This window comes from Mustela lutreola, chromosome 10 (assembly GCF_030435805.1).
Source record: "Mustela lutreola isolate mMusLut2 chromosome 10, mMusLut2.pri, whole genome shotgun sequence".
Classification (NCBI taxonomy): domain Eukaryota; kingdom Metazoa; phylum Chordata; class Mammalia; order Carnivora; family Mustelidae; genus Mustela; species Mustela lutreola.
In genome coordinates, this window is record NC_081299.1 from 25,150,109 (window position 1) to 25,162,463 (window position 12,355).

General features: G+C 47.3%; 1 protein-coding gene across 1 annotated transcript in view; it reads right to left on the reverse strand.

Moving 5' to 3' along the window:
• CSMD2 (CUB and Sushi multiple domains 2) overlaps window positions 1-12,355 on the reverse strand; it is a 616,179-nt gene that overhangs the window by 132,005 nt on the left and 471,819 nt on the right. Inside the window, exons 29-31 of the mRNA XM_059136925.1 lie at window positions 10,837-11,024; window positions 1,439-1,633; window positions 425-541 (exon numbers count right to left, since the gene is read on the reverse strand). Coding sequence (XP_058992908.1) covers window positions 425-541; window positions 1,439-1,633; window positions 10,837-11,024 — 500 coding nt within the window. The remainder of the gene's footprint in view (window positions 1-424; window positions 542-1,438; window positions 1,634-10,836; window positions 11,025-12,355) is intronic.

The following is a 12,355-nucleotide window of genomic DNA, read 5'->3' on the forward strand; positions in this document are numbered from 1 at the left end:
GATGGAACACTGAAGCATGGTGGTTCCCAGCTCTGTCCCGCTCCTTCCTTCTTCCTGCCCTTTGGCCATCATCGCCTGGCTTCCCAATCAGCCTGGAACTGCAATCCGTCTATTGAGTCTTAGGCTGTGTTAGCCTCTGGTGTCCCTGCCTTCCCTCTGTCCTGGACAGTTCCTCCCTAGCCATATCCCCTGGTTCTGCTGGCCTCCCCAGGGCCCCTCCTCCCACGTGTGTCAGGAGTGTGCCTACAGTGTATCCTACTTCCACTTCATGGCATCTGCACCCACGTGACCTGCATAAGAGACTATTCTTTCCATTCCCATAATAGGAGTACAATTGAGAGTGGGATTGGGATATAACTGAGAAGGGCCAGAGACCTTGGAAGAGGTCCAAAAACATACAAACAGACATGCAACACCTCCATACCATAGTCCTTGGGCACGGTGACAAAATAGAGGCAGATCTGTCCACTGGTGTAGTTCTGGGGGTAGTTGGGAGACAAGACTACTCCATCTGAACCCACATACTGTCCCCCACAGGGGGCTGAAAGAGAAACAAGAGAGGGTCAGGTAACCTTGCAGACCTCTCATCAACAGTTGTCTTCTGTTCTGCCCACCCCTAGCCTGAGCCACTGGTCCTGGTGGGGCTGCCTGAGGGTTGCAGCCACTAGGGTGGAGGAAGGGAGTTCTGAAGACATCCCTGGCTGGCATATGGCTCAAAACCCACCCTGATGCCATCCAAGGCCCTCCAGGCCACAAGTTAGATCTTGCCCCTCTAACTAGTAATACTCTTATCAATCCCTAGAGGCACAGGGGCCTGGGATTGATCTTCTGTCCCTGGCTGAGGCTTCCCCCAGGCAGTTAGTGTCTCATGAGTAGACAGCTGAAGATCCCAGAGTAGCCCCACTGGGAGCAACATGCAACCCAGCCACCTTCTGTTCCCTTCCATGGTGCCCAGTTCCACAAGGGGTGGCCCTGAGTGTCAGCTCCTCTCCCCTGGGTAAAGGGGCCTCCTTGCTTTCCAACTTGGATGGCCACCAAGCTCCTGAAGTTCTGAGACTCTATCCCATGCCTCTTGCATGGGCCCCATGGCTGAGCCAGACCCCACTGGCCTTAGTTTTACACATCCAACCTCTCAGTGACTCTTCCTAGGCTCAGAAACATGTCCAGGTCACCTTTAAACTCCCATCTCCCTTATACGAGCTGGTGGCACGTCTGGGGGCCCCTGTAAGTGGGTGTGGGAACACTGTGATCTGAGAGTGAGGGCATGTTGATAGGGACTGTACAGCTGGTAAAATTACCAGCCTCTCTCATTCACAGTGAACACAAGGGGCCCACTCTGAGGGCCATTTCTCACCTCTCCCTCCCCCCAGCCAATAGCCCCTTCTGCCACTGGCATGCTCTCACTCCCTCCAACCCCTTCCCGTCCCCGCTCCGCCACCTGTGCACACTGGTCGGGGATTGTTCCATGCAGGCTTCCCATCAGGTCCCAGGACACAGCTGAGGGTAGAGGCACCCTCAACCTCATAACCCCCGTGGCAGTAGTAGGTGATGGAGGAGCCCAGCTTCAGGTCGGACCCCACTCGTGTGCCATTCTTGATGGAACCAGGATCAAAACATGACTCCCGTGGGTTTTCTAGAAAGAAGAAACACACACACACACACACACACACACACAGGACTCATTAGCGACCTAAGTCCATGGTGCACCCAAGAAAAGACTCTGACTCGAATTAGCCACAGAGCATATGGAGATTTGGGATTGGTGGTCCTTCCTTTAGGTGAAGAATTAAATTTTCCTTTTTCTCCCACATTCTTGCCCTGACCCACAAAGGAGCAAGTCACAGCCAAACACTGGGGGCCTTTTGTCATTCCTTGACTCACTCCTCTCCAAGAGAGGCTGCCTGCTCTCATACCCATACCTGGGAGGGACTTCTGAGAGCATGGGTACCAATACATAGATTTAGGAAGGAAGTAGGAAACCCCACTTCAAGCCCTCAGCTTTCTAGGGTTAAATAGTTTTCCAGGATTATGCACTGGGGTATTGGGTGCTTGCTACTTTATTAAAACAGTAGTGTTTTTCCACTTGATTTTCATTGCATATATGTCTTCCCAATTAAGCATTCTATGAGGTGCCTAACAGACCCCTTCTCTGCCCCTCTATGTTGGATGAGACTGAACTTGGTGCTGCCTGAGCAGTTGAGTGCACTAGTTGGGACCCCACATCTCTGGAGAAGGGTACTCTGCAGCCTCCCTCACCATTAGCTGGAGATCCTGAGCAGATCCTGGGAGCCAGTGTTCACATGCACCCATTGCTCCTTTTCCTCATCCAAAAGACCGCTCATCTAAATACCATCGGTGGTGTCATGGCTGGGCAACATCAGGACACAACTAAGGCTGGGCAGGGTGAGGGATATGCCCCTGGGTGTCAGGGCTCCATTTGGCTGCTGGAGGCTACCCTACAGGAAGGTCTAGAGATTGGGGCTCACAAAAAAGTGCCAGCAGCCCTTTCAGGAGGACTCAGAAGTTCAAATAGCAGATTTAAGAAGAAAGAGACAGAATAGAAAGGATCAGAGTTCAGAGATGAATAGCTGAAGAATTTTGCTGAGGCTGTCACTGTCACTTGGACATATTTTAGGCCACTTTTCTGAGGCAGCCACTGCTTGGGGGTGCTACTCAGCTGCTAGTCAGCTCACTGACTGATTGGATGGGGCTCTGAGAGTCCAGGGTCCTGCCAAGTCCGGCCGCTCTTGCACTGGAGCCCTTATGATGGTCCTGCTCTTTGTCTTTGATGATAGCTAAGGGTGCAGTGGTCCCAGATATACTACTGCATTTAAATTCGGCTGGGACCCAGAAAATGGTCCCTCGTCTAGCAGACGTTCCCTCAGTGGCTTCCTTATGCACCCTGTGCTGTGTCACCTTTAACCCCTCATCAAATCTGTCTTCTCTTGAAGCCTACTGGCTCTGGCCAGAATACAACTGGTCCATTCGTTGACCCATCTGAGAATCACAGAGACACAAGGAACTGTCACCATCTTCTATTTCATCTCTCCTTTTAACAAGTGATAGCAGGTCAAACCTAATTTGAAGTTCCAAGAAATTAGGTAACTTAGGACTAGGTTGACACAGCTTATAAGGGGATGATGACTAGCTGTGGCACCCAATATCCATTTCCCCTCTTTGTCCTTAAATAATAGAAACCAGATTTTGTCAGAGTATCAAGATACCAGCTAAAATCCATACATTCTGACCTCCAAGCAGCTACATCTGGCCAAAGAGACACAAACACAGTTAAGTCAGAGAGTTTCCTGTCCTACTCAGAGTATAAGCCCAAATCCTTACAGGCCTACAAGCCCTGCAACTTCTACTCCTAATCCTTACCCCTCTATGATCTTGATCTCAACTCCTATCATCCCTTTGATAACTTTGCTCCAACCACATTGGCCTCTGTGCATGGAATATTCCTCCATCCACATGCTCTCACTCTCTCTCATCTCTTTCAGGATTTAATACAGTGTCTTCTTCTCAGAGACACTTCCTTGACCAGCTACTTAAATTTTTGATATTCCTCTCCCCACCACTCTCGGTCACCTTTCTCTGTACTGGCATTAATACTATCTCATGTACTATATATTTACCCAGTTTTTTTCCTATCTCCCTACAAGAGAATGTAGGTTCCATGAAGCAGTTATCCAGTTTTTATCTACTGTTCTAGTCCAGTGCCTGGTACATGGTAGGCACTCAATAAATATTTCTTAAATGGATAAATTTGGGACATCAAGAAAGACTGCTTAAGAGAAAGTGACTCAGAAGAGAGAATGCTGGGCGCCTGGGTGGCTCAGTGGGTTGAGCCGCTGCCTTCGGCTCAGGTCATGATCTCAGGGTCCTGGGATCGAGTCCCGCATCGGGCTCTCTGCTCGGCAGGGAGCCTGCTTCCTCCTCTCTCTGCCTGCCTCTCTGCCTACTTGTGATCTCTCTCTGTCAAATAAATAAATAAAATCTTTAAAAAAAAAAAAAAAAAAAAAAAGAAGAGAGAATGCTCATTGGCCCTTTATTCCTTCTTTCCTCCTTCCCCCAGTCTGAACTCAGACATGATGGCTGAAACTCCAGTCACCATCTTAGATCCTGAGATAGCCATGAAAATGGGAGCCATGTCTCAGCATGGTAGGACAGAAAGACAAGAGCATTGGGGATGGGGGTCACCTCATCATCCCAGGATGACAATCTCTATATTTCTTTTATGGGAAGGAGAACAAACTTCTACCTCATAGAAGAAGCTGTGATTTTGGGTAACAGCTGGGCATGTCTGTCCCAGAACTTCACACCATCAGAAAGTCCTTTCTTCCCTTCTCTGTATGGCAAAAACTCCTATAATTTTTAATGCCGCTGTCTTTTGAACAAGTTTCCTGAACTTTGCCTTCTGTCTGGCAAAATTCTGTTTTTATTTCCTGAATTATAGCATGTGTGACATTAACTTGGTAGGTTGGTTAAGTGTATTTCTTTCCAGTGGATTCTGGACTCCTAAAGGACAGGACCATCACCTATTCTCTTCATAACCCTGGCAATTATCACAGTACTTGATATTAGAGCCTGCTCTGTTTGGCACATAATGGATGCTTAACAAATGAATGCTGAATTGATTGGCTGAACACCTCAGGACTTGGCAAATCCACAATCACATCAGCAATTCCAAATACAGACTGTATTTTATAGTTTCTCACATGTCAGAGCAAGAAGAGCTCATCATTCCAAACATTATCCCATTAATGAAAATGACAAGGATAATGATAATGATGATAGCCCCTTACAGAGGGATATCACGTTATAATTTTCAAAGTACCTTCCAATCTGTTATCTCATTTCTGCCTCACAAAGGCCTCTGAAGCAGACAGGGCCAGGTGTGTTCCTATTCAGGTTACAGATGAGAAATGTGGTGATCAGAGAGGCTAAATGAGTTTCCTAGGCCATTCAGCTGGGAAGAAGTAGAATTAAGACAAAAATCAGGTATTTAGTCAGCCAGACCAGAGCTCAGATGTGAATGATAAAACTATAATGACTGAAACATCATTGGGATAATAATAAATAAAAACCATGCCCTCTAAAACAAGAATAATAAAAGAACCAGCTTCTTTTTGTCTAATAGATAAGGAACATTTCTAAACACTGTAATAGCAAGACATTGAAAATAGCAATCCACACACCCAAGCAGTAAGGAACTGGTTAACAAGGCTGGATTACAGCCATCCACTGAAATACAAGCAGGCTTTAAAAAGAATTGCAAAAGTCTTTGAATACAAATATGGAAAGACGACCAAGATCGATCATTGGACAAAAACCAAAACAAAGTAAAAACAAACCCATGTGACATATTAGTACAGATGGTATGATCTCTATTCACATGGAACAGAGATCAGCAAACTACAGCCCACAGTCTCACTGACTGTTTTTTTTATAAAGTTTTAAAAAAGTTTTATTGGAACACAGCCATACCTATCTGTTTAAATACTGCCTATGGCTGTTATAGCATCACAAGAGCAGAGTTGAGCAGATGTAACAGAGAGCTCTGGCCTGCCCAGCTTAACTATTGTCTGGTCCCTTACAGAAAAAGTTTGCTAACCCTTGTTCTAGAATTCACGCTACCTTTTATTTACATAAAATATCTGGAATGAGATAAAAAATCATTAATAATGATACTTCAGGGAATGGTAGTAGTGGGAGGTGTTACATTTTTAGAGTACATCTTATGTGCTTCTATATTGCTTGAATTTTTCCAACAAACACATGCTACTTTTAAAATAGGCAACCATGAATATATTTCTAATTTCAATTTAAGGAAGAAAGACCCATGGAAGTGGTGGGTGGTGGTAGTGTGGTAGGGAAAGCAGGTGTGGAATTCTGGTTGTAACTCCTTGGCCCATAATGTTACATCCAAGGGTTTGAAAGAGAAAATAGGTACTGTTTAGTACCTTCTGTAGAAGCTGACCTGGGCCTTTCCTGAGTTATTTCAGATATTCTACCGTAGGTTTCAAACTCTTCTTCTGAACTTCTTCAAAATCCCTCTGTCTGCAACACTCCCCAGGCCTGTTCTCACATATTGGGGTTCTTCTCAACCTTGAGGTCTCTGTTTAAATATCACCCACTGGGCGAGGTCCTCACCTTCACCAACTGCCATTCTATGGTTGACTTCCCATTTCTCTTCCTCATAGCAGCTTTCTCTTTCCTAATATCTGCTTCTAACTCCTTGTTGGTCTACTTATGTACTGTCTATTTCCCTCACTCACCTTGAAGGTACCTTAGGGTGGGGGCCATGACCATTGTGCTCACCACTGCAGCCTCCATATTCAGGATAGGGCATGGCAGGAAGTGGGAGCTCAATAGCATTTGTTGAATGGATGAATGGTCTCTACACTCATGCATGGATGTCCTAGCCTGTCTCAGGAGGAGGAGGCCACCACACCTGATGGAAGATGACAAGAAAGTCTCCCCCCACCCACACACCCATTCTTCTGATGTTTTTGGCTTGGAGAAAGACACTAAGTCTCTCTGGGTCTCATTTTTAGTAATTATATAAAAAACCAGGATCCTTCTTATTTCCTATTTTTCCTTCCAGTAAAGGGTAAAGCTAACCAGGTAGCTGAATTCAGATGAGAATGCCTCAGAGCATGGTCCTATAGAAGTCCACAAATAACACGACTGCATTCAGAATCATCTAGAAGACCTATCTAGAATGACTTAGACAACACAACCTCCTTCCAGGTGCAACTGGACAGAGACACCTACAACCTTGCCCATCACTGTCTTCTAAGTAGGTGAATATCCAAGACTTATAGGTAACAGAAATGTCTATCCATCTGATTGTCCTGAGGATGTAAAGTCCATGGAGGCAGGAACTTTGTTTTTTTCCCCGCTTTGTTCTCAGCCCCTATATCAGTGTCTGGCATACAGAAGGTGCTAAGTAAATATTTATTGAGTGAACAAAAGAGTAAAACTGCATGACTTGCCCTTGGCCCTAATGAAAAAGCTTAATTCCATGGCACTGTTCAGTGGATGCTTGCCTGAATCCTGGTCAGTCTTAAGGTCCTTTGGGATTTGGAATTGCGACCTAGACTAGGAAGTGATTCAGGATCAAAAATGAGGCCACCATACTTGTCCTAGAAGAAGCAATGAACATGCATCTATAGAGAGAAGAGAATGTAGCAGATGCTCAGGAAAAAGCAGGGAGGAGACCAAGTGGTCCTGGAGATAGGAGGTAATCTCAGCCTTTGACTCTTCCTTCCTGATTCCAGTCCCTTGGATGTTTATGCTTCCTGCCCTTGAGCTCTTGTCCTTTAAAAATATGTTCCCTTTTTGTGTTAAGAGAAAGGGAGTTTTGTTATGTGTACTGTTAAGATATAGAACCTCTCTTATCTTAAATTATTTTGGCCATTAATTTTCTTATAAGACAGTTTTGTCTCAAGTTTGTTTGAACATGTTTTTTTTTTTTTTTTTTGCATTTTTATAATAAATTATGAGTGGATCTCGATTTGAAACTAAATGACCCCTGAGTCAGCTGCAACCACACTGTTTCTGATTCCCACTTGGGAATTTGGCAGGATGTGGGGAAAGGTCCTAGTCTATATATGTCTCCAGTCAGAGGAGGGGTTGACCTCAGACCGTGGTCTTCACTAGACTAAGCCCAGCAGAATCTGGCAACATCTCTCTACATCACTCCCCTCATCTCCCAAACCAGGACACTTGAAGCCACAGCTCCTGGGAGACCCAGATACTCAACATTCGAGGAGATTCAGGGCTCCTGGACAAAAGACAAGACAGCATTCTGCCTCTGAACACAGGATGGCATATACATGGATGAGGCCAATGCTTCTCTTCCTGAGGATCCAGACCTCCCTCAGTGTGCTGGTCCTGATGAGCTGCATCTCAGTGTATGGTGCTCTGTGGACTCACACAGCATATTTGCCATGGGTTGGAGACATATATAGGACGCACACACACACCATACATATTCATGCTATGAACATTTCACATTCAGGTGTGTGCAAAACATCATCTCATACTTTGTATCTTCAGTAAACAGAAAATGTACTGCATTTGACGGGGCTAGCCCCATGAGGAGGGTTCCAAACTCTTCTCTCTTCCAAACGAGAGCAGAACACATGAAATATCCATTTCTCAGGAAAGAAGGCAACAGATGGAGAATGTGGATCAATGTGTGCGCCAAGTAGCTCCTGGTGTTGGGCCCTGTGCTGGGGGTTGTGTCTGTTTCCTATCCCACACCAGCTCTTTCACCCAGTGCTCTGTCCTTCTTTGATGGGTGAGGCAGGGATGCTCAGAGAATGTAAAGGGCTTGCTTAACACAGTTCATAAGTGATGAAGGCCACCCCATAAAGATACTGAGTATGGCAGGGATATCACTGAGGCCATGGGATCCGGTAGCAGAGTGGGTCCATTCCAGGAATCCAGGGATCCTGCGATGGGGAGAAGACCACCGTGGGGGCAAGGCAGAGGGTCCCTGGGTCCCATAAAATGGGCTGCCTGACCAGAGGCTAGGGCCATAGCAGTGAGATGGCTGATATTAGGGAGTATGCTATCTGAGAAGGAAGGAAGGAAGGCTGCCTCAGGCCTCACCAGGCACCTCCCACCCCAGACAGGCACATTTGTCTTGGGGCTTGAACAACAGATGCCAACAAGGTGGCCGAGGGTGCATTGGCTGGCATCCCCTTTCCTCTTCCCTTGTAACTGGTCTCCTTCAGCCTCTTGGCTGGCTCAGATGGCTGCCTGGAAGGTCTTACTGAGGCTGTGTTTTAGAGCTGGGGACCCCTCCAGGTGCAGTCTTGGGCCAACAGCTGGAAGTGGGAAGGGCTTTGGGAAAGGGGGCCTGGAAGTGTGGCTCTAGCCTGTGTTTTCAGTGAAGGGGACTGGGGAAGAGGTGGCTGCAGCCAGGATGCCGTGAACCCATGAACTTATTGCATCCAGGGACAATGAGCTTAAGTCCTTTTGTGAAGAAGCTGGAAGGGGTGACTTCTGGGGTGACATTTTGGAATCTCCACCCAGGAGAAGTCCCCAGCTAGGACATGCTGGAGGTGGCTAAGGCCAGGGTTAAAAGCCATCACTTGTGGTGGATCCAAGTGCCATGCTTGTGTGACCCTTTCTGGTCATTCTCAGTCACTTGAGTGTGGGTGTGACATAGGGTGTTGTTTTGCAAGGCTGCAACAGAATGGCCAGGGGGCAGGGAGCTTAGGGTACTTCTGTGCGTGCAATGGAAGAAAAATGAAGATGATAATATAGCAGTGGGGATGGCAGTGGCAGAGTGATGGTCCTGGGCGGAGTCTAAGTCATGCCTCCCCTAGAATTCCACACTATGTAACCATATTTGTTCTGACACCAGTGCATGCAGAAGGGTTTGGGAACAGCAGGTTTACTGATAGACAGCCGGTGTCTGGAGGAAGAGAGGTTGGCAAAATATCCATTATCCAGGCCAGCCCCATGAGGAGAGAAGACCACGGCAAGACATTCTCTATTTTGTGCACTAAGTATCTTCTAGAACTTTATCTGACAAAAGAGCAGTGATTTCGAAGATCTCGATGTGTTGATGGATGTGAAGTACTTAGGACCGTGCTGGCAGTGGATGGATGCTAAGTTAGCTCTTGTTATGATTGGTATTATTTGTGAGTGTATGTGAGACATTCCCAGCAGTTGCCAGAAATATTTAATTAAGGAACCCTTTAAAAGGTTGCTGAGGTCCGACACTATGCAAGTGGGGGCCATGAGCCAGAAACTTTTTAATTTTAACGGGTAATATGACCCCATTTGTCCACACAGGCTGATGAGGCCCGGGTGAACTTGGGTTAGCGCACCAATAACAAAATCAATCATCTCTAGAGTATCTGTAGAGTGTTTAGCACCTACTGGGCATTGTACTCCTACATATAATATGTAGGTATAAAATATCTTTTAATTTTAACCTTCTGCAGCATAATTATTATTACCACCACTTTATAGATGTAGGGACGGGTTCCAAGAGATAATAATTTGCCAAGTGCACAAATCAAGCAAGAAGTGGGGCTAGGATTTGCATTATGGTGTCTGGGATAATTAGTGAAGAAGAAAAGGTCACCCAGAGAATAACAGGGTAGAAGCAGTCGGAGCAGCTGGGAGCCTGGAGCCTCTCTTATTCTTGCTGTTGGAAAATTACAGAGCACCTGCTATGTGCCAGGTGCCAGACCAAGGGCTCTGAAGCTCAGGGTCATGGATCCTCACGTGTCTGTGAGGCAGGGATCAGCCTACCAGCATTTTGTGATGAGAGAATGGAGGCTTTGAGAGGTTCAGGAACCTGCCCAAGGCCACATGGCTGCGAAGTAGAGAATGTGAGCCTGGGACGCAGTTCACTGGTCATCTAGACTGTGTGTGTCTAGAGGGAGATGTTTATGGGAGCGTGGCTGTACCCATTCCTTCACAGTCTGTCTTGGGCCACCTGAGTGCTGCAGTGGCAGCCCTGCGTGGTGGGGACAGAGGCCAGATGCCTCAGAAGCCTAAAATATGAAGAAACCCATGCTGATCCCTGCTTTGACTGCTTTGCTTCAGCTTGCGAGGACTGACCGTCACAGGAAAAGGACAGAAGAGGAGCAGGGATGTGGCAATAGAAATGAGGTGCAAGCAGAGTGCCGGGCCCGCTGTCTCCCCGGCCTGGGGCACATGGGAAGGAAAGACTAGGCCACCTGGAGGGCCACAGGGCTGGGAGGGGCTCTGCCGGTGACCCCGCCTTTGCCCTCCTCGAGGTCCCTCCCCTCCGCCAGGTCTGCCTGGCCCTGCCCTCCCTACGCTCGGGTGCCAGGGTCCTACCTGTGTAGTCGATAGCGAAGCCTGCGCTGCTCACGGATGCATCACTGCGGAAGGCCAGGAAGAGGCTGTTGCTGCTGCTTTCAATGCGGCCGGGAAGCTGAGAGCCATAGAAGCTTCCTATGAGAGGGCTGAGAGAGTCCCGTCCGTCGTAGATATGGAGGAAGTCATAGCCAGGCTCCAAGTTAAAGCTGGGGAACAAAAACATCCCGCCCCCACCCCACTAAGGTCAGAAAAGGCTCTTGTTGGGCCTTAGGCTCAACCGGGGGAGGGGGCCTCCCAGACAGCGAGCCCTCCACCCCATTGGTGCCTGGCTCCTGACTCTTCCTGGTGGGAGGGAGAGCCGGAAGCCCCGATGGTCTCCCAGTCAGGCAAGGACGTGGATAAGCCAGGCCTGGGGACAGAGAAGACTGGTCTTCTTCTGGGCACTAAAGCCAATGCCCAGAAAGCTAGAGCTGAAAACCCAACATCCCTCTTTCTGAAAAAAAGTATTTTTAATTGAGATACATTTGACATAGAATATTGTGTAGATTTAAGGTGTGCAACTTGTTGATCGGATACATTTTATCCTGTAATAGGATTGCTATAGTGGTGAAAAGTAGTCCCTCTATCACATCTCACATAGTTATCACTTCTTTATAGTGGTTGGAATAACTAAGATCTAGTCTCTTAGCAAGTTTGAAGATTGTAATGCAATACTGTTGTCTGAATTCACTGCACTCTGCACAAAAGGAAAAACGAGTTACCAATTCTATATACTGAAGAGTCGGTCAGAGCAGGTAAGCTCTCTTATCTGCTTGCACTGGTCTTTAGACTGTGTTAGTCTGCACCTCCTTTTCCAAGAGGGAAAGAGTCACCCAGGGGGCCATTCCCAGGTGGGGAGGGGTCTGTTTTCATGAAGAAGCTGGCTCTGTCCCCTCATCTCCGTGCCAGTTCCCAGCTCTTCTCAGATTCTGCTATCACCCCACTCCTGGCACCTACAGGTGTGCCTCTTTCTTAGTTATCTTGACGCTCATGTGAAAAAAAAACTGAATAAAGAAATTAGCAAATTGAGTAGTAGAGTCCTTGAATATCATCAATCCCACTGGTTTGGCTAGAGTGAAAATGATGGAAAATGCCAAGACTGGCAAGAATGTGGAGTCCCTGGAGCTCTCAGAGCCTGCTGGCAGGATGGTAAAGTTGCTTGGCCCCTTTGGAAAGCTGTTCACCTACTAGATCTGAACATATGCTGGCCCTATGAGGCAGCGACTCCATTCTTAGGTATACATCCAGCAAAGCCATGGATACTGGTCAAGGGTACAAACACGAAAACAATAGAATGTGAGCTGAGAACAGATCTGGGACGCTAACTTGTTCAGAGCTGAGCCATGCGCTGGCATCCTCAGATACTCCACCTGGACTAAGAATGGGACAGCAGTTCCACTCTTTAGCTGAGACACGTGGCAGAGAGAGGGGGCTGTGACATCTCTAGGACAAAGTGGGTAGGGCTGGCAGGGAGATGGGATGGGGATCTGGGGGAGGG